Genomic DNA, 22149 nt, shown 5'->3' on the forward strand with positions numbered 1-22149 from the left:
AATGAATAATGAAGTCAACTTTGTATCATCTGGTATAAATTCAGTGGTTTCAATATGTAAGGCAACTCTTTCTGCACATTATGAATCTGTAACTATATTGAGAGGTTCTTTAAAATTCCTTAGTATCATGAAAAGAGCATATAACTCTGCCTTTTGGACAGACTTATAAGGGTTTTGTTCCACCTTACTTAGATTTTTTGATTTGTAACCTGCCTTTCCTGATTTATTTGCATCAGTATAGAATGTATGAGCTTCAGTTATTGGTGTGTCATGTATAATGGGGGGAAGGATCCAAGTAGTTCTCTTTATAAGGTTAATTCTATCACTTTTAGGATAATTTCTATTAATCTCTCCCAAAAAATTAGCACAACCTCTTTGCCAGGGTTCATTGTCTTCCCATAAGTTTTTAATTTCATCAATAGTAAAAGGCACTATAATCTCTGCTGGGTCTATACCTGCTAGTTGATGAAGTCTTAGACATAGTAACATCTCCTTGTTTATGATCTTTACTGATATTTACATTGCAGAAATGGCAGTATACTCATGTCAGAAATGAATCTGGCTGAAAACGTTAACACTTTTTTATCCAGGAAGCTGTGACAGACTATTTTTTGCACAATGAAAAGCATCCTCGAGTATTCTGTAGAGTTCGATTAATAGCTTATTAGAATTTTGTCAATTAATATTAAGACTATAGAATTTTGGAGTCCTAAATATAACAGCAGCATAATGAGAGAAATCTGAAACATGTTATTTTTAACCATCTCTAATTGTTTTTTTATTAACATTTCAGCCTTTTTATTCTCAGACCTTTATAACTTGCATTTACATACATCTCAAGTCCCTTTTTTGTACTCTGAAACATTTTTATTTACTTTACCAGTAGGTAGAGGTCACTGACCACTGAGAGCAGTCACTGTAAAGTTCTTTTAAACAAAGGAATGATGAGAAGTTATACTAAAATCTGTTTTGTGAGTTTCTCTCTCTTTCTCTGTCTTTCTCTGTCTCTCTGTTTTTTTGTATCTCTCTGTGTGTCTCTGTCTTTTTCTCTGTCTCTCTCTCTATCTCTCTGTCGTTTCCTCTTTCTCGCTCCCTCTCTGTCTCTGTTTTTTGTCTCTCTCTGTGTCTCTCTCTTTGTCTTTCTCTCTGTCTCTATCTCTGTCTTTTCTCTTTCTCTATCTCTGTCTCTCTGTCTTTCCCCTGTCTCTCTATCTCTCTGTCTTTTTCTCTTTCTCTCTCTCTATCTCTCTGTCTCTCTTTCTATCTCTCTGTCTTTCCCTCTGTCTCTCTTTGACTCAGGTAGCAAGGTGAACTGTGTCTAGACTTTGTATTGGTTCAAAGAGAGTGAGCCCTGTGACCTGAATCTCATAGAGTTGAGAAGGCAGCTGAAGCTTTGGTTGTTGCTTTTAAGCTGGCAAAGCTATTAGTAGTCAAACAGCATCCGAGTTCTGAGAGGAATAAATTATACCTGAGGTACTGATTTTTAAAAAATGACAGAGACTTACGTGCTGGCTGCCTAGACAGCTACCCCAGGGTCCTCCATGGTCGTTCAGGGCAGGTGAGAGAGCAACATCCCTCTTCAGGCTGGCAAAGTCCCAGAACATCCCATAGGCTTCTGTAGAGTAAGGACTCATGGGAGGACCAGCTAACCTTTTGCCTTAGGCAACTGGAGGCCGTCAATTTCCCAGTGTCCTGTTTTCTCCACCTCTGAAGAGAGTCTTTGCAGTAGTTGAGGTGAAAGGCAGGTTTTCTGAGTGGCTAGTGCTGCCAACTTTGAAACAGTTTTGAGTAGATCTTTTTCTGTGCCCATCTGTCTTCTTTGGAGGAAATAGAGGAGCTGTCTGGAGCTGGCATGTCTCTCTATTAGAGAAAACTTTTTAGTAAAACATTTAGATGCCATTTTCTGCAGATCTCTGAGCATTTGAGGACTGTCTGTTTATTAGATATATCTGAGCAGACAACCCTTGCCATCAGCTATTTGCCCTAAACAAACAGGAGACTAGGTAAGGCTTATCTCAGTAATTAATTATATCAGTACTTAGCATGACTATGACCAACAGCTTGTCATTTATAAGTTGACTCTTAACTTGTATTTCTTAACAATCTATAACATGTTAGCAGCTTTTATAAGACTATTACTTTACATTATATTTTTGTCAGATTTAGTCAAGAATATTGATTTTGAATTGAAGCTCTTTGAGTATCAAAATTAAACCTTTAAATCATAGATGATGAGTTTAGTAAAGAAATTGGGATAACCATTTTTGGGTAATAGCAGAACAAGTTTCTATCACATTGAGACTGTCTCCTAAGAAGGCAAGGAAAAACGATTATATCAGACAATAACCAGAACATTTAGAGGTAAATTTTAAGCTTGGGCAGTCAGTAAGGGCTACAGCCAGTACACATTGAACATAGTTAACTCATAAATTAGAAATGAACAGTTAGTGGCCATGCTTATGCATTTAAACCAGAGAGAACTTTTCTTACTTTTTCCAGCTGAATTTTTAGGCGGGGGAGGGGCTGCAGGCCATTCCTGCTTTCCTGGTGGGTCCACTCCCACAGCTGCTCCACTCTGCTCTCGTGTTTCCCACTCTGTGGCTTTGGAGCAGGAGTCATTTTGTGAGACCAAAACCAATTATCGTCCAGGAGAAGCATCTGACAGTGGCCATCCTTGGTACCTGGCCTTGCAGTTGTCTCTCCTTCCCTCTATCCTCCTGGCTCCTCCTTGGCATTTGAGTCTGAGACTGCAGTACCTGTGAGGGAGGGGTGATCCTCTCCCTGGTTGTCAGCAGTGCTAGCACAGACAGCAGCCTGCTGAAGCTTGGACTCCTGAGGCAGAAAGGGGCAGGGAAGGCTGGAAAAATTCTACTGTTAGATTTCTGAAATCCTGGAAGTGAGAGAATAGGATCTGAAAGGGTCTGAGGCTCAGAGGAACTTCCGGGTATAAGGACTGATAATCCTTTAAGTCTCATTGTAGGGCTTTGTCTAAGAGAGTTGGGAAATTTTTGAATCCTTGTGGCAGGCAAATTCAGGTGAGCTGACCACAAAAGCCCCGATCTTGGTCGTGCCATTCAAAAGCAAAAAGCAGCTGACTCTTGGCTTCAATAGTTAGGCTGAAGAAGGCATCCTTAAGATCTAGAACGGAATACACTTGAAGCTCCGGGACAGGGAGCTCAGGAGATTATAGGGTTGGGGACTGTAGCATGAATGTCTTCAACCCCTTTGTTAATCTCCCTAAGCTTTTACACAGGTGGAAAGCCATTAGTCCCTGGCTTTTTAACTGGTAGAAGCAGGGTGTCCTACAGAGACTGGCAAGGCATCAAGATTCCGTGTTTTAGGAACTGATTCATATATTTAGTAATGCCCAACTTGGTCTCTGGGGTCATGGGGAACTGCTAAGAATTACCAACGCCAGAATGGTTAGTATAAAAACAACATTGCTCTCCTAAGACCTTGCAAGTCCCCTCCCCCACACCGCGTTGAAGGAACAATAGGTCAAAGCTCCTTCTACTTTGTAGAAGTACTTCACCTAGAGAGGAGAGTGATTCTTCCAAATGTGCAACAAATTTTTCTAGGGCACTGACATCTGCATTTATTGCCATTCTCGTGGCCCTCAGGCTTTACATAGACTTTATATGTTAAATTACATTCTCAGGCCCATAAATCATTTATTTAAACCCTCATGACTTATTTAAATTTTCATATTTTAGAGCATTTTCTTAGATACTCAAAACTTATTTAGACTTTTATATTTTTTCCTACCTAATCATTCTCAGAGACATAGCAGTTATTATTGGGAATAGTCATTTTAAATCATGTTTGAAACCTGTTTACCCCTTAATATTAGGTTTGTGAGTAAGGCAGGTCTGTCTGTCTTTTTCTTATCAAGAGACATAGTAGCTTTAATTAATTAATGTATTGATCAATGAACTAACAAGGTAACTGCAACCTTGGGGAGGAATCTGGTTGTTGCTGCTAAACGGACACTAGCTTAGCTGCTAATGTCATCAGGATTGGCGGCCCAACGTGGTTAACTAACGCCACGTAAAACCCGAGAGGGCTTGAAAAGGAACAGAGACGCCTCTCAACCCACATGGCATGTGTCATCCACCTGGCACACTCGGACCTCCAGATTGTTAGCTAGGCCTTCCCAGAGATATGAACACATGGAAAAGAACAGCGATAGAAAAAACGAGAGACCAAGTAAAGAGTGCTCCCTTACCAGCCGCTTTCCCAGTGCTCAGCCTGGGGTTCCATCCTCGTGGGCTGACTTCAGGGTCAAAATGGGGCACTTGCAAGTTGTATTTTGATTTTTCCCTTTCATATAACCATGCCTATCTGAAGCATAATAAAATGTATATTTGACCTTTATCCCCATTTTTTTGTATAGAGTTCTTGGAATGTCCTGGATGTTCCTTAGCTGAATGTATTTCTGAATACTATGAGGATGAGGCAGAAGGCCAGCCTGGTCTACAAAGTGATATTGTTGGGAGTCTCTGTCGGGTTCAGGTGCTTCCATGCATGTTGTTCAAAGAATCAAAGAAACATAAACAAATAATAAAGTAGAATGGGATTTTATTCAGAAAACAAGTAAAGTTTAGGTTCCCAAGACCTCCCTGGGTAACTGACACCCTGGTTGACAAGCTGAGGCATGAATGGTGGGCAAGCTGCCCTGTCACACTTGAGTGAACCAGCCAATGAGAACCTTTCTTTGAATGTTCCTAGGAGAGTCCCTAATCTTTGAAGCCTGATTGGTGGGAAAATATAACTGTAACCTGGTACAGATGTTTGTGGGTTTTGTGCTTAAATACTTGATGACATGAATGTTTGGAGATGCAGTCAGCTTTCCAGTCTCTACTGTTGTCCCTGACCAGTCTTCTTGTCTTCTGGTGTGCTTCCCATTAATAAAATCTTGCTTTGTGTGACCTCTTGTGTCTGCTTGGGTTGTTTTGGACCCTTGGATCTACAAATATATATATATATTTATATATATATATTTATATGTATATATATATTTATATATATATATATATATGTGTGTGTGTGTGTGTGTGTGTGTGTGTGTGTATTGAAAGACCCCCAGTGTGGGAAGACTCTCACTCAAGTCTCGGGATAACACGACCCCCCTAGTAACTCACGAGAGACCGTCCTTGCTGCAGTCACATGAGGTTTAATCGATGAGATGAGATGGGAACCAGTGCACTGGAGCCGAGACTCATAACCCACGCAGGGGAAGATTTCGACCCCGAGTGACTGGGAGAAGGGGTTTTTATAGGAAGAAACCACAGCCCAGTAATCCGAAAGGGGCAGGGAGGGTGTAGAAAATTCCGAAAATACCAGTGATGATCACAAGGGGCAACTCCCTGCCTCTCAAGATCACTCTCAGGGTCATAATCAGCTAGTTCCTAAAACACAGTATTCCAAAATACCAGTGATAATCCCAAGGGGGAAACTCCCTGTTTCTCAAGATTATTCTTAAGATTATAATCTAACTTTATCTCCAGCTAGTTCCTGAAACACAGTCACTGAACCAGCTAATCCTAGATTTCTGATTCTTTTCTTCCTGCTGGGGGTGGGGTCTGGATTTATCCAGGTTTTTCAGTATATAGATATATGTATAATACATATAGACATAATACATATATACACAAATATGAATACATCTACAATTATATATACTAACAGTATACATTATATACACATATAATCTACATATATACATATATAGATATATGTATGTCTTTACAACTATATATAGTTGTTGTAGAGATATATACACACACATATATGTATATGTGTACAAATATATATATACACACACTAGCAGCTATCAATGACTTTGAGCAGTGAGCAGTCTTTGTAAAGAAAAAGTGGAGGAGAAAATAGAAAGTACCTGGAGTGCTCTATTCCTGACATGCTCCCCCTGTGAATCACAGTTTTAGACGTAGATGACATTTGATCCTTTATTCTACCATCCCGAGCAGAGGCCAGGTGCCTGTGGGAGGAATCGTCAGTCCATCCATTGTCTGCTCCTATTCTCTTTCACTTTTTATGAGAGTCACGACTTTCACATAGAAATAGCATCTTGTGGAGACTGTTGACCCACCCCGTCATATTCTGCTCAGTCCTGAGAAACAATGATCGCCATACTTTGAGTTTTGAATGAGTTTATTAAGTATGTAACAAGTCAAAGTAAAAGAGGAAAGAGAAAAATAACAGAACATTGCTCATCATGTACTTGAAAAATCCAGGGAAAACTGACTGGGGATGTCTGTAGAGGTGGTGGGGGTGGGGTCTGGAGTTCCCAGTGGAGTTCAGGGCAGACCAGGGTTAGCATTTGGTGAGGCTTCTATGTTGAAGAATAAACAGCAACAGAGAGATAACATCATCAGATTGGATGCTCACAGCAGCCAACAGAAACTGTCTGTGGAAGCCGAGCAGTCAGTCACAGTTCACAGTTGAGTTTTCTCTCCATGACTGAGCACCCAGGGTTGAACTTCTGACTTCTCGTTCCCATTTTATATTACAAGATGAACAATTTTAGTTTATGTTAGACATGGCTCATCTTCTAGCTGTTCCCAAGGACCGTGTGTTGATTCCTGGTCTGTTTTGTTGTAATCTCTGCCTAGTCACTGGGTTCAAGGGCCAAGTCAGCCTTAGAAAAGATGCTTTGGAGGACATTTGGAGACAAACGTACTTGGGTTTATAATGGGGGAGGGGTACAATCTTGTTTCCAAAGTCACCTTCTCAGTGGGCTCCCTCAGCACCTGACAGTTCACCCTTGTGATGTACATTGCAAACATTAAGTTTTATTTAGAAAGGTAATTGAACAAGAGGACAATATAGAAAGTCAAAGCAGAAGTGTGGCAGGTCATTTACACAGAAGGGCAGGGAGCAGGTGGGCTCTCTGAGCATTGTACTGCTGGAGGAATAGGTGTTATAAAGTGCATGCAAGAGACCTTGGTTGCTTGGAGCCAAGGGGCCCCACAGTGGGTGTGAGAGACATCTATGCAGACAGCACTCATGTGGAGAATTTAATTGGGGGGAGGGAAGGAGAGAGGAGAGAGAGAGAAAGGGAGCACAGACCAGCCTCATGGGAAGAGAGAGATATATACAGAATTGCTGAGACAGAGAGGCAGAGATACAGACATAGAGAGATAGAGAAGCAGAGAGAAAGAGAGAAGGGGACCAAAAAATGATTGTTGCCAAACGCAATAATATTCTTTTTTTTTTTTCTGTCTGGAAAACTGTGGCAGATGTTTTTAGCACAATGAAAAGCATCTTTTAAGTCTATATTTAGAAAACAACCAAAGGCAGCTTAAAATACTAATCTTGTAGCTAAGATAGTATAGTGATAGCCAGAGATAAATTAATAATTTACCAGAATTTCATTGATTGCTGTTGAGACTGTGATCTTGTGGTGTCTGAATACAATAGTAGCATATGAGGGAAAGAAATCCAAAACATTTTATTCTTTTATGCAGCTCAGATCACTTTATCCTTATTATTACTTAAATATTTCTATCTTTATATCTAATTGGCCAGGTGGCTGGCCACTGAGAGCAGTCTCTGTAAAGTAAGTTAATTCCTTTAAACAAAGGAATGGTAAGAAGTTATACCTAAATCTGTTTTGTGAGTTTATTTCCCTTCTGAGTCTGGTAACGAGGTAAAGTGTGCTTAGACTTAGTATTAGCTTTAGGAGTATGAGGCCTGTGACTTCAATTGTGTACAGAGAACTGAGACGACAGCTGGAGCCTTGGTTGTTGCTATTAAATTCATAAAGCTACCTCTAGCCTAGTCATCAAACAGCATCAGAGTTCTGAGAAGGATAAATTTTACGTGAGTTAGTGATTAAAAGTGACAGAGACGGGCTGGAGAGATGGCTCAGTGGTTAAGAGCACCGCCTGCTCCTCTAAAGGTCCTGAGTTCAATTCCCAGCAACCACATGGTGGCTTACAAACATCTGTAATGAGATCTGGTGCCTTCTTCTGGCCTGCAGGCATGCATGTAGGCAAAACACTGTATACACAATAAATAAATAAATCTTAAAAAAATAAAGCTACTCCCCAGGGTCATCCACGATCATGAGGGCAGAGGTCTCAGGGCAAGCCTTTGACTGGAAGGAGTAGGACTGCTAGGCCTCAGAAGACCCAGTAGAGTAGGAACTTGTAGGAAGACTAGCCTACGTTTGTCTAGGCAACTTGAGGCAGGTGATTCCCCAGTGTCCTGTTTTGTCCATGGTCTGAAGAGGTCTTAGCAGCAATTGAGGTGAAAGGAGGTTTTTGGTCAGTGGTTAATTAGTGCTGTCACTTGTGAAGCAAGTTCTGGGTGAAGGCTCTTCTCTTTCCATCTATCTTCTTTGGCTGAATTAGGGGTCCTGCCGGGAGCTGACACATCTCTCTATTATGAAAAACTTTTTAATTAAACATTTTAATCGCTATGTTCTCAGACCTCTGAGCATTTTGAAGACTGTCTATTAGGTATATGTCAATAGATGAACTTTGTTTCAAATTAACTTGTTTTAAGCTTAACTCTGAAAACATATAGGGAACTAGGTAGGTTTCATCTCTGTAACTAATTTCATCAGTACTTAGAATGACTGCAATTAAACAACTTGCTCTTTTATAAGACGACCATGAACTTGTATTCCTTACAGACTATAATAGTCTGCACCCCCATAATATAGGACTATATATCACATTCCTGTCAGGTTAACCTTAAAAATAATGATTTTGAATTGAAGCTCTTTTAGTATCATTATTTTGACACTAAAAGAGCTTCAACTTTTTAATCACAGAAAATGGACTCAGAAAAGATACCAAAATAACCATTCTGTTGGTAAAAACAAGTTTGTACCAAACTAAGACTATCTCCTGAGAAGGCAAGGAAAAGTAATAAGGGAGCGATCATCACAGCCAAAAGGAAACGGGAGAAAAGAGGTTTTGTGAGTTGGGGTGTGGCCCATGAGTAGGGATTGAAGGAGCACAGAGGCCAGTACTGCCCTTGACAGGCCTGGGGGCCTCTGCCCAAGTACCCAACTCTGGGAAAAGGACCCTCTTAGGGATCAGTCATTTCAGTATAAAATACATATCTTATTTATCAAATATCTTTTTATCAAACTAATGGTGCCACTTATTTAAATTCTCTAGAAGTTTGGTGTTGAATATTTGGCAAAGATATAATAACTTACGTGTAAATCGTCATGTTAGGTTTTGTTCCTCTGAAAAGATCTTCATAACCTCAAACTTTTCTCACCATATAGACTATATTTTAGACCAGATGTAGAGTATGTTGTAACAAATCTAACATATATTTTATTAGCATACAAAAGTTTGTAGTGGGGGTAGGGGCAGTGGGGGGGCACTCTGAGCCTGAGAGACACATGGTTACCCAGTACTGGGATGGAGCCAAAATGTGAGAAACCACAGTCAAGGATCCTGATTCGTGGGAACATGGTCAGAGAAGGAGAGGTCACCAATCATGTCAGTGTTGGATGGAGGGGTCCAGCGATGGAGCAGCAAGGCTGTTGTAGATGAACTTGCTCCAGGGTCCCATCATGCCTCAGGATGCTGGGAGGGGCCTGCCGAGTCTCAGATCCAATGTTGGAAAATGGTGCAAGAGAGACCTTGACTGGTTGGAGCCAAAAGGACCCACAGCGGGTGAGAAAGAGAACACACCTTGCAAACAGTGCTTGTGTGGAGAGTTTTTTTGCGGGGCGGGGGGGAGGGAAGAGAGAGAAAAAGTGTGGAGCAGCCTCATGGAAAGAGAAAGCGATACAGAGATGCAGAGAGACAGACACAGATAGTCAGAGAGGCAGAGAGACAGAGACAAAGGTACAGAGAAGCAGAGTCAGACACAGACAGACAGGCATGGAGAGATACAAAGAGAGGCAGAGACAGAAGGCAGGCAATAGAGCTCCTCCTTTTAAAGGGGGTGAAGCTGTAGCAACATATCTGATGTGTAGCTGATGACATTGTCAGGACCGGGAGCAGGTCAGAGTACTGCCTGATTACTGGCAAGCACATCCTGCCAGGTGACGGAGGACATGCCAGCATAACGCCTGAATGGTAATAATGGGTAGTAGAGAGAATAGAAAAAAACTAAGTAAACAAAACAGTGTGCTTATATGGTTGAAGCTATTTGCTTGTTTCGTTGATTGAAAAAATTCTTTTGAAATTCTTCTCAAATATTTTTCTTATTGTGTCTCCAAGATTGCTGAACACCTGCTTCTGAAAAGGAAGTAGAAAACCAGTGATACCTATTGCTTGGTAAGCTTGGCCAGCCAGTCCTCCAAATAACCCAGAATCTTGCTTAGACTATTCCAGGAGGTTTAACCCAGTTAAGAAGAGGTTATGGGGTCCGCAAATGACTCAGCAGGTAAAGGCACCTGCTGCTAAGCAGACTGAGTCAATCCCTGGAATCCATGTGGTGGAAAGGGAACTGACTCCAGCAAGTTGTTCCCTGACCTCCATACACACCTGCACCCTGCATACACTGATGCACTGTCTCCCCCAAAGTCAATAAACAGAAGTGTAACCATTTTTTTCTTTGTTTGCTTCTGTTATGTTTTTTGAGACAGAGTTTCTCTGTGTTTTCCTGGCTATCCTGGAACTCACTCTGTAGACCAGATTGGCCTTGAACTCACAGACATTCATCTGCCTCTGCCTTTTGAGTGTCACTGCCTGGACCTCCACCTTTTTTTTTTTTTTTTAATTTAAGGAAGAGGTTATATTCCCCGAGAGTTTGGTTATGTCTTTTCTTGGGAAGACAGAAATAAAACTAGTATTTCAGGCTGAATATCCCTTGCTCTAGATGCCTGAGATCAGTAGTGGTTTTGACTTAAGTTGTTGGGATAGTTGGCTATACATAATGAGGTACCACCGGAATGGGACCCAAGTCAAAATCCAACATTCATTTGGTTTATATAAATATTTCAGAGATAGCCTGAATTCAGTTTTATACAATATATTTCATGTATTTTGCCCTAAACAAAGTTTTCAGGGTATGAGATTTCCCACTTCTACCATGTTAGTGCTAGGTGGGGTATGACAGCTTACATGCTTAGGAAAATTAACACGGTCTTCCTTTCCCTGCACTTTTAATCCCTTGGAAATTTATTAGGATAGATAAGGAGTTATGGAATTTGAAGAAGAGGCAGATTCTCAATATAACAACTTAAAATGTTGAAATACTAGCAGGGCGGTGGTGGCATGCCTTTCTGTCTCATCCTAGAGAAGTGAGGGCAGGTGGATCTCTGTGTGTTAAAGACTGTACAGGTCTACGTAGCAAGACCCTTCTTAATGTATCCTTTCAGCAAGCCACTTGCCACGCTTAGTTAAACTAAAAGATGATATTACATTCTCAAACTAGCCACAAAAGGTAAACTGAAAGAATATATTACTTATTCATTTTAGGACCCAAACTAACAAAACATAGGGGGTAAAATCAACAATAGTGAATTCAGTTAGCTATAACTTATCTCACACACCCACCCTGAATTTGGGGCACAGAAAACAGTCTTTGACTGACTATAGAGCTAAAATAGAAAGTCATAAAATGAAATTAATTGTTCTTTCTAGGTTGACGAGAGACAGCAGAGTATAATTTCTACACCCCAAACTCATGCCACTCTGGAAGATAAAGTTTTCATGCCCACTTCATGCTTCAGTGGACCAAGAATCAATGTGACAGTTTCATTGTACCTCCTTCCCCACCTCTCAGTTGTCTACCTTGACCTTTGTCTGGTGTTCTAGACTCTAGCTGTACTATCTTTTCACTAAAGTTGGCTTAGATTTCCTTTTGGTCTCTCCTCAGATCATTGAGAAAGTGTTTTTAAAGACATGCCCCCAACCTTAGATCTCCTAATGCAATGTGGCAATTTTTAAAAGATTTATCATCATTTATTATAATAATAATCGTTAGAGTACTATTTATATTGGTATCCATCAGATAGAAGATCAGAGAATCCCTCAGCATGCCTCAGAGCAGCTTCTTCTTGCAGTAGATGGGAATTAACACAGAGGCCCCCAAGTGAACAATGTCCAGAGTCTGACTCTGTAGCACTCAGCTCCAAATGGGCTGTTGTTATCAAATCCCTCTCTTCAAGGCTCAAGGCTCTAAGTGGAAGAGATGGCACAAAGACTATAAGACCCTGAAGTGGTGGATGAGTCCAGGAAACAGCATCTTGCAGATACTCGAGAGCTCACACTCACATGAACTCACAGAGACTGTGACAGGATGACCAAAGAGGATCAAATCAGACATATTCATCATAGTCTTCCCTCTCACCATAGCCCAGGTTTTTCCTAGGTCCTCCTCACCTCCCTATCACTCAACTTCAGATCTCCCTCTCAGAAAAATAACCAACAAACCCAAAACATGAAAATCAAAACAAACTTAAAAAAAAGACAAACAAAGATAAAAGAAAACAAAACAACACAAAATGTAAAAGCACATGTCCTCCCTCCACTACCATGCGCAGTGACTTGCAGAACTTCTGGTTTGTGACCCTTGCTCCTGAGTTCTGGGCCCCTTACTCCGTGTACAGAACTGTTTAAATTGCTTTTAATTTGTCAAGCAAAGCATATTTGTCAGTATTTAACCAGCAGCAAGGCAGAAAACCAAAGTGACCAGTACTGTTCATGGTGCCACTGGTTGCACCACTGCTGGCTGTGACTCTGCAACCACAACACATGCTGGGCAATAAAGATTATAACACCTAAAACAATTTATTGGACCTCATAACACAGATAAATATTTCATTAATTAATAAGTCAATAAACTTGAAAGTTATACAATGACAGACAATACTACCATGGAAAATTTTAGAAACCTTTTTGCTGGTATTATGAATTGTATTCTGTAAGGCATATATATATATATATATATATATATACATATATATATATTCATTTATTGGATATTGGGACTCAGTTTTTTCTTCATATTATAGCCTTAGGAAAATGGTTTGATAACAAAGACAAGAATGAGGCACTTTTAGAAACGATACAGTCTTTACAGAAAAATAATGAATAGCTAGATGACAGGACTAAAACCATTGAAAATCATGTTACCTGAAAAAATTAATACCATTGAAAAGGATAACATTAATTTGACAGACAAAATGCAATAACTGTCAAAGAGTACTGAGAAATTATCTGAAGAATTCATACTATTGAATTTGGCAATCAAAATCTGTTAAAAAGTTATGATAGGTTAGCAGATAGTGTATCTCTCCAGGAAGGTAATCTGCACATTATCTAAATAATGTCCAAAGATGAGACTTTTTCTTTAAAGGAAAAACTTCACACCTTGGTATCATATATGCAGAATGAGAACCAAAGGCTATGCGCCTCAATGAAATCACTAGAAATATAGACAAGCCAGGAGATTCAGGCTTTACAAAAGATAAGAGTAAAAAGATTGAAATAATTAAGGAAATTATTGGAGCAGATGAACAGGGAAAGAAGGTAAAAGGACAGGATTCAACATTGCCAGTAGCTGTCAGAGATGACTTACCCAGGGTTTTAGCTTCCTACACTGTAATCTATTCTGACAAAGCATCAAGTTCTAAATGTCCAAAAGGATCCAAAGAATATAGATGGATACCTTTAAGAATGAATGATTTAAAAGAAATTAAGCAAGCTGTCATAACTTATGGCTTGCATTCTGAATTTGTTAGGAAGATGGTAAAGACATGGGCTTCTAGCATTAAGGCCAACCCACACGACTGGGTTCAGTTAATTTCAGCAGTCCTGGATGATAGGCCTCAACTGCTATGGAAATGTTATTTCAGACAAGAGGCAAAATTTTTAGAACAACAGAGAAAAGCAAAAGGGCTTGAGACTTCCCAAGATCAAATTCTTAGTGACGGCACTTATGCTGACCCACAGGCTCAAGCTCTTTATGATGAATACATCTTGTCCCTCTGCCACAAAGCAGCCTTAAATGCTTGGGACAGGAGTCAAGAAATAGGAAAATGAATTGAATCATATACTAGCATTAAACAGGGCCAGAGAGAATACTTTAGTGACTTTTTACAAATATTAACTAAGGCTGCACAAATAGGAGTAACAGACCCAGATGCCAGAAGAGTACTTATTGAATCTCTTGCTTTTGAAAATATCAACTTAGAATGCAAAAAGATACTTGGGCCTTTAAAGGTTAGATCAGCACCTATGGATGAATGGATCCTGAATACAATGGACATTGAGACATTTAACTATAATACTGAATCTTGGGTAGGAGAAGCAATTTCCAAAGGTATGAGAAGACATCAAAATGCCAAATGTTTTCATTGTAGCAGAATAGGACATCTAAGAAGGGACTGTAGACAAGGAATTCCTAGGAATAATATTTCCTCTGGTAATGGCAAAAATAAAAGGTATCAACCTTCTGGATTATGTAGAAGGTGTGGCAAAGTCTGATATTGGACCAATGAATGCAGATCAACAAAAGACAAACAAGGTAAATCAATATCATCAGAAAACTCCTTGGGGTTCTCTTGCAGGCCCCCAAGTCAAAAGTGGTCCAGTCATTCCCAGTCACTGTAGAGGACATGTCTTACCAGGAAAATTTAAAAAATACAGAGCCTTCTATAAAAAGCTATGCTGTCCTGGATGATGGAATAAACCTGGAGGATGAATCAAAAATTCCAACAGAAAATAGGAAGTGTATATTCTGTCAGACTTCTATAAATGATCAAAGACAAAAGCTAAGCATGCTTATAAATGGCAGTGTAATTGTGGGTTTGATAGACACAGGTATAGATGTGAGTATCATTACTCCAGAATCTCGGCATCCAAATTGGCCTTATCAAAAGGCAGATGTTCAATTCCTAGGAATTGGAACCTCTCTCAAGTGAAACAAACACAAGATGGGTTGAATACATAGGGCCAGAAGAACAGAAAGGAAGGCTGAGGCCATTTGTGGCTAGCACTGCAGTTAATTTATGGGGTTATGACCTGTTGCAGCAGTGGAATACCCAGATTAACCTTCCTGCAGTCCCAGAAACTCATATTTCTGGGAAGGATATTATAAGGTACTATACACAAAGGTCACCAGATATTCAGGATGTACAAGAACACAAAGCAACTAGCAAACCTTTAGAGGTACCAATGGCCCTGCATTTAAAATGGTTAACTAAGAAACCAATATGGTTTAAACAGTGGCCTTTAACAGAAGAGAAGCTGAAGGCTTTAGAATAGCTAGTACAGAAGCAATTACCTGCTCACCATATTGAAGAATCAACAAGCTTTTGGAATTCTCCTATACTTGTTGTTAAATAGAAATCTGATAAGTAGAGAATGGTGACAGATCTAAGAGCTGGCAACAAGGTAATTCAACCTACAAAACCTAAAGGGCCCTCTACAATCTGGAATTCCTCTGCTTTCTCTATTACCTAAAGGATGGTCTCTTATATTAATTGATTTAAAGGATTGTTTTTTTCACTATACCTTTACAAACAAAGGACAGAGAAAAATTTGCCTTCACAGTGCCTACTTATAATAATTCTCAGCCTACTAGGAGGTATCAGTCGGCCATCTTTCCACAGAAAATGCTCAATAGCCAAACCCTATGCCAATACTTTGTAAGTCAGCCATTGGAAATAATACATAAAAAATTTCCTAAATTTATACTTTACCATTACATGGATGACATTTTGCTATCTGATTTAAACATAGATACTTTAAAAAGAATGATTGAAGACGTAAAGAAAGTTTTGCCAAAATGGGTATTACAAATTGCTTCTGAAAAAAATACAAAGAGGAGATTCTGTCAGTTACTTAGGTTATAAAAAAAGTTTACAGAAAATTAGAACACAAAAGGCACTGACTGTGAACACATTTTAATGACTTTCAAATATTGTTAGGAGACATTTCCAGTCTACGAGCAGATGTTGGGATAACACCTGATCTAATAGTTCATTTAAACAACAACTTAGAAGGTGACAAAGACTTAAATAGTTCCAGAGAATTAACAGCTGAAGCAGAAAAGGAATTGATTGTCATTTAAGAAAAATTACAGGAGGCATATGTGAATAGGGTGAATCTAAATCTTAACTGCATTTCAGTCATATTATCCTCCATAATTTTCCCTACAGGAATTTTAATGCAAAGGGAAGATATTATCTTAGAATGGATCTTTTTTAAACTACATAAACCTAGTAAAAAATGAAAAACTTAGATGGAAAACATCTCTAAATTAATTATAAATGAAAAATTGAGACCTTGTAAAGTATGTCCAGTTTGCACATTTTGGAAAATTATAATATGTATACCACACCATTGACATTTATTCAGGTTTTCAATGGGTAACTGCTTTAGAAAATAGGCAACCTTAGAAAAGGTTGATTCTATAGTCACACATTCATTAGAAGTTATGGCTATCATGGGTATATCTGCGCAAATAAAGACAGATAATGATTCAGCATATATCTCTAAGAAACTGGAACAGTTTTTTGCTTATTATATTGTAAAGCATGTTACAGGTATACCAAATAATCCTACAGGTCAGGCAGTTATAGAAAGATAAAATCAAACTATAAAGGATATGTTAAACAAACAGAGAGGGATGGAAAATACCCCCAGAAATAGATTATATACTGCTTTATTAACTTTGAATTTTTTAATGAGAAAGGAACAACAGCAGCAGAGAGACATTAAATAATAAAAAATTCTGCATCCCGGACTTCAAGCTCTATTATAGAGCTAAAGTAATCAAAACTTCTTGGTACTGGCACAAAAACAGAGATGTTGACCAATGGAATCAAATTGAAGACCCAGATATTAATCTACAAGCCTATAAACACCTGATTTTCGACAAAGGAGCTAAAATTATATAATGGGAGAAAGAAAGCACCTTTAACAAATGGTGCTGACATAACTGAATGTCAACCTGTAGAAGAATGAAAATAGATCCATATCTATCACCATGCACAAAACTCAAGTCCAAATGGACTAAAGACCTCAATATTAATTTGACCACACTGAACCTGATAGAAGAGAAAGTGGGAAATAGTCTACAACACATGGGCACAGGAGACCACTTCCTATTTAGAACCCTGTTGCACAGACAATAAGAATAAATGGGACCCAATTTATTGAATGGAAACAGAAAACACTTTACTGAGTGAGATAACCCAGACCCAAAAAGATGAATATGGTATGTACTCACTCATAAGTGGATTCTAGCCATAAATAAAGAAAATTAAACCTATAATTTGTGATCCTAGAGAAGCTAAATAAGATGGTGAACCCAAAGAAAATCAAATAGTTATCCTCCTGGATATTGGAAGTAGAAAAGATTGCCAGGCAAAAGTTGGGTGCACAGGGGTGGGGGTGGGGTGGGTGTAAGGGGAGATGGGGAGAAAAAAGTGAGAAGGGGAGGATTGGGGAGAGCTTGGGGGAATGGTATGGGTGGGATGGAGGAAGGGTGGATATAGGAGTAAGGAAGTAGATATCTTAATGAAGGGAGCCATTTTATGGCTGGTGAGAGACTTGACTCTAGAGGGGTTCCCAGGTCCAAGGAAATGTCCCCAGCTTGTTCCTTGGGCAGCAGAGGAGAGGGTGCCTGAACTGGCCTTGTTCCATAGCCACACTGATGAATATCTTGCATATCACCATAGAACCTTCATCTAGCGATGGATGGAGATAGAGACAGAGACCCACAATGGAGCACTGGACTGAGATCCCAAGATCCAAATGAGGAGCAGAAGGAGGGAGAACATGAACAAGGAAGTCAGGACCGCGAGGGGTGTGTCCACCCACTGAGATGGTGGGACTGATCTAATGGGAGATCACCAAGACCAGCTGGACTGGGACTGAGGGAGCATGTGATCAAACCGGACTCTCTGAATGTGGCTGTAAACGAGGGCTGACTGAGAAGATAAGAACAATGGCACTGGGTTTTGATTCTACTGCATGGACTGGCTTTGTGGGAGCCTGGTTTGTTTGGATGCTCACCTTCCTAGACCTGGATGGAGTGGGGAGGACCTTGGACTCCCCACAGGGCAGGGAACCCTTACTGCTCTTAGGACTGGAGAGGGAGGGGGAGGGGGAGAGGGGGCAGTGAGAGAAAAATAGGAGGTGGGGAGGAGGTGGAAATTTTTAATAAATAAATAAATAAAAAGAAAGTTTTCAGCATAAAGAAATGGAAAAGTAGTTGAGGAGACAGATATATTTAACCAGATTTAAATAAAAAACAAAGTGTATATGCACTAAAGTATTGTATGCATGACACTAATGTACAACTTTTTATATTTTATGTATCTGTGAAAAATAAACACAAAAATACACACAAAAATATTTCTGTGTTAAATTAGCCGGTACATTTCAAAGATGTGATGACCTCACAATGGAAACCAAAAAATTTGCTATTGGGGAAAGGGTTTTGCTCTTGTTTCAACAGGAGAAGAAAAGTTATCGATACCATCAAAATTAATAAAGATTCAGTTTGAAAAAGAGAAATCTCTTGAGAAAGAGGAATGATGGCTCATGTACAGAGGTGACAACTAATCAGTTGGTAAGAAAACCTCATAAGGGTTGGGACAGGGTTCCATTCTTGTTTTTGCAGGAAAATACTCATCTTCAAAAAGTTAAGAGGCCCTGAACATTTAGATATCTAAAGAGGAAAAGATAATCATCCATATATGATCACCAAGCAAAGAGAATTATCACTTATGAGGACAGATCATCTGAGGGTAAGAATCTCTGAACATAAACTAGAATAATAATCATGATTCACTTAAAAATCAAAGCTGGCTTTGGAGTTGGACAACTACACTGTCCTTCTCTAAATCCAAGCATGTCGTTAAAAGTAAAATTCAGAGTTTCTGTCTCATGTCAGGAGGTATCTGACATGAGACAGAAAGCAGAAAGAATTTAGAAAAAAAATTTACTTTTCTTCATACCTATTTTTATCTCTCATTGAATATATGTCTGTATAAATAAGGTTTAAGTTTTCTACAATGAATAATGAATTTTCCTGCAGTAATCTTTGAAGTTTCCAGGAAGAAGATGGGGCCCCACAACAATGAATCCACTTGGTTGATATGACATCACGATGTTGATAGCGTTACTATAAGACCTGTTTTGGGTACCAGCTGCTCAAGATGGTTCCAACTTGGTTAACCTTACCAAATACTCAGAGACTATTTGCAATTATACCAGACAGTAATCTTGGAACTTAACCATCATTTTACTTTCACAGGATCACATAGAAAGAACATCACCCCCATGACAGCTAGAAGTAATTCTAGAAGACGACGTCCTCTCTCCTAACAAAGTTTGCCCTCAGGGTTAAAGACATCACTTAAGGGTTGATTATAAGTAGCATAGGGTTAGGCATTGGTGAGGAAATTATGTAGCCTCAGGGATATTTTTGAGGAAAAAAGGGAAATTGGATGGGATAATAGATTATTGTGAACTTACACTAATAATAATAGTGAGTAATAGAGTGAATACTTGTGAGCTAATATTTATAGGCAATTTACATTGGTATAGATTCTTGTATATTGACACAAACTTAAATTATATTAAGTATGTTCCTATTTTTGTCTATAATAGTTGTATATCTAGGCAAAGATATTTTGTCATATTGTATGCATGCAGGCTTCTACCCCTGCTTAAGACATTTTGTATATTGATACAATTTTAGGATATATTTATCATATTGCAATATACATTTCTACCTCTAATCAAAATACCTTTGCATTCTTTACATTTTGAGGTCACTGTTCTCATTTGTTGCACAGTTGTTTAAAGATTATTTAATATTCTAACGGGAAGTCTTATTCTTTAAGTTATATAGATATCAAGAATTATAGACCACTTGTCATCCATGTTTGTCATACTTACAGTTAGACTAATCAGTTTCTTTAGATACATAGAGATTATATTCTGCATAGATAAGATAATCTTCAATCACTTCAAAGAGCTGTAGAATATGGCATTTAAATAACTTAGGGTTCTGTTGATGTGAGACATGATTGCTCCTGGCAGCACCAATCTATTCCCTAGAGAATGTTGAACACTGAAGATACTCCACTTGGAGCTTGTTTTCTTCTTGACAAAGATGGCCTTTGGGCAAGGAACTGCCCATGTGTCGACCACTGACAAAATTCATGATGTCAGGACAGGACAACCAGGATACAAAAAAAAAAAAAGACTGTAAAATCTTGCCAAAACAGAGTAAGATGGTTTTCAAAAATTTCCTGCCTCTAAATTAGCCAAAGTTGGTTGCTCCAGTGTTGCAAATGAGACATTGGGTGATTGTCCAGGTAGTTAGTTGTCTCTGTCGTTTGTTGCACATTTTGGAAGTTGCTTGATTGCACCTCCTGCTTACTCCAGTAATATTATTTCCCTTCACAGGTCTTCAATAGGTTTGAAGACTAGATTGTTGTAGTTACTTTCCTTTCATGACTTGGCCAAGTTATTTCTAATACAAGACTTATATTCCTTAGGATAGGACAATTATTGAAACATTTATCACATGTTTCTTGCTTGATATTGTTTATGCTGGTTGTAATTCTAATTTTTAGACAATTTATTTGTTATTATTGTATATAAACTTGTATTAGACTTAGAACTCTCTTATTTAAACAAAAGGGGGAAGTACTGTAGGAATTCCTACTGCCAGTAGCCTTTAAATTACCCACCCACTTGGGTGAGGCCTCTTATACTATAAATGCTGATGTAAAGCGTGTTCCCTTTTCTGGATTCGGTTCCTGTTCCCGGTCATGCAGAGGACTGTGATCTGTGAGTCTATCCCTAAATAAATAACTCTTCACTATACTCAGTTCTTAGCTAGTGTGGGATATCCTTTCAGCATCCGTCTTCAGACTGGCTTCTCTGCTTCTCTGATCGTTCAGCTTTCATCCCCTAGTATCTGTCTTTGGGTTTTTATTAAGACCAATTAGAACTCATGCTACAGAGATCTGCCTGCCTCTACCTTTGTCATCTTTATTACTTTTAAGCATGTGTGCTTATGTGTGGTGTGTGCATGTGACTGCGGGTGCCTGAGAAGCTAAGAAGAGGGTGTTGCATTCCTTGGAGCTGGAGTGCAGGCGAGCTCCTGATGTGAGTGCTGGGAGCCTTACTCCTCTCCTTCCCAGAGCAGCAAGGGCTCCTAACCCCCAAGCCATCTCTCCAGCGCTGTGGCAAGAACTTTTTGCTACAGTGCTAGGACTTTTAGATACTAAGAAATTTGAGGTTTGGCAAAGTAGAAGTCTGATTTTCTCTCTTTAGAGTCACTGCTGCTTTCCCCACCTGCATCATGCAGCTCTTTGAATTTTTCCTCAACTTTGACTTGTGTGGGCTTGCCCCATGATGAGGGGCATTATAGCATTTACCTGACATGAGGAAAAATGACTCAACTCAGAGGGAAAAAAAAAAGCAAAGCAAAGGCTCTTACTTTATAAAATATGCTGTGGTTATGAAAGATGAGGCGCATGTCTGCAACAAAGTGTTGTACCAAATAGTATACCTTCTTGTTTAGCCTGTTCTTGATTTTGTCTAACCACATGTGTTCCTTGACATCTGGAAAGTCTTCTTTCCTCTGTTGAGAAAGAACCAAAGGTATGTGTGTGAGGGGGGTGCTGTCAGTATAGTCCTTAGAGGTCCTTCCACACGCTCCCATGGTTGTGGATTCTGAATGCTTGTATCTTTATCCCTCTAATACATAGGGTGAAATGCTAACCCCTGGCACACTGGAAGTAAAGGCTTTGCAATTAGGTTATGAAAGTGTAGCCCCAGGAATGGGATTAGTGCCCTTATTAAGATTCCAGAAAGCTCTCCCAGTCTCTTTTCACCATTTGAGAGAGCAGTCAGAAGTGAGTTGCCTGCCTCCCGGAAGACTTTTAACCAGTTGTCATGGCACACACATTTAACCCCAGAATATTGAAGGCAGAGGCAAATGAAATCTCTATGAGTTCAAGGCCTGCTTGGTCTACAGAGTGAGTTCCAGGCCAGACAGAGATATAGAGTGAGATCTTGTCTCAAATAATGAAGTAGAAGATCCTTACTAGAAGCCAGACATTATCTGCACCTTGGCCTCAGACCTTCAGTATCCAGAACCATAAGAAACAAATTTATATTTTGTATACTGCCCCAAGTCTATGGTAGTTTGCTATGTATGGCTTCCTACACA

The 22149-nt window shown here is 39.3% G+C and overlaps 1 protein-coding gene across 1 annotated transcript in view; it reads right to left on the reverse strand.

The window, feature by feature from the left end:
* Window positions 1-6153: 6153 nt before the first annotated feature.
* LOC119821948 (nuclear autoantigen Sp-100-like) overlaps window positions 6154-22149 on the reverse strand; it is a 72528-nt gene continuing 56532 nt past the window's right edge. The window contains 2 exon segments of the mRNA XM_038341035.1: window positions 6154-10232; window positions 21415-21558. Of these exon segments, the coding sequence (XP_038196963.1) occupies window positions 10140-10232; window positions 21415-21558 (237 nt within the window). The 3' untranslated portion in view covers window positions 6154-10139.

This window comes from Arvicola amphibius, chromosome 8 (assembly GCF_903992535.2).
Source record: "Arvicola amphibius chromosome 8, mArvAmp1.2, whole genome shotgun sequence".
In the NCBI taxonomy this organism is placed as follows: domain Eukaryota; kingdom Metazoa; phylum Chordata; class Mammalia; order Rodentia; family Cricetidae; genus Arvicola; species Arvicola amphibius.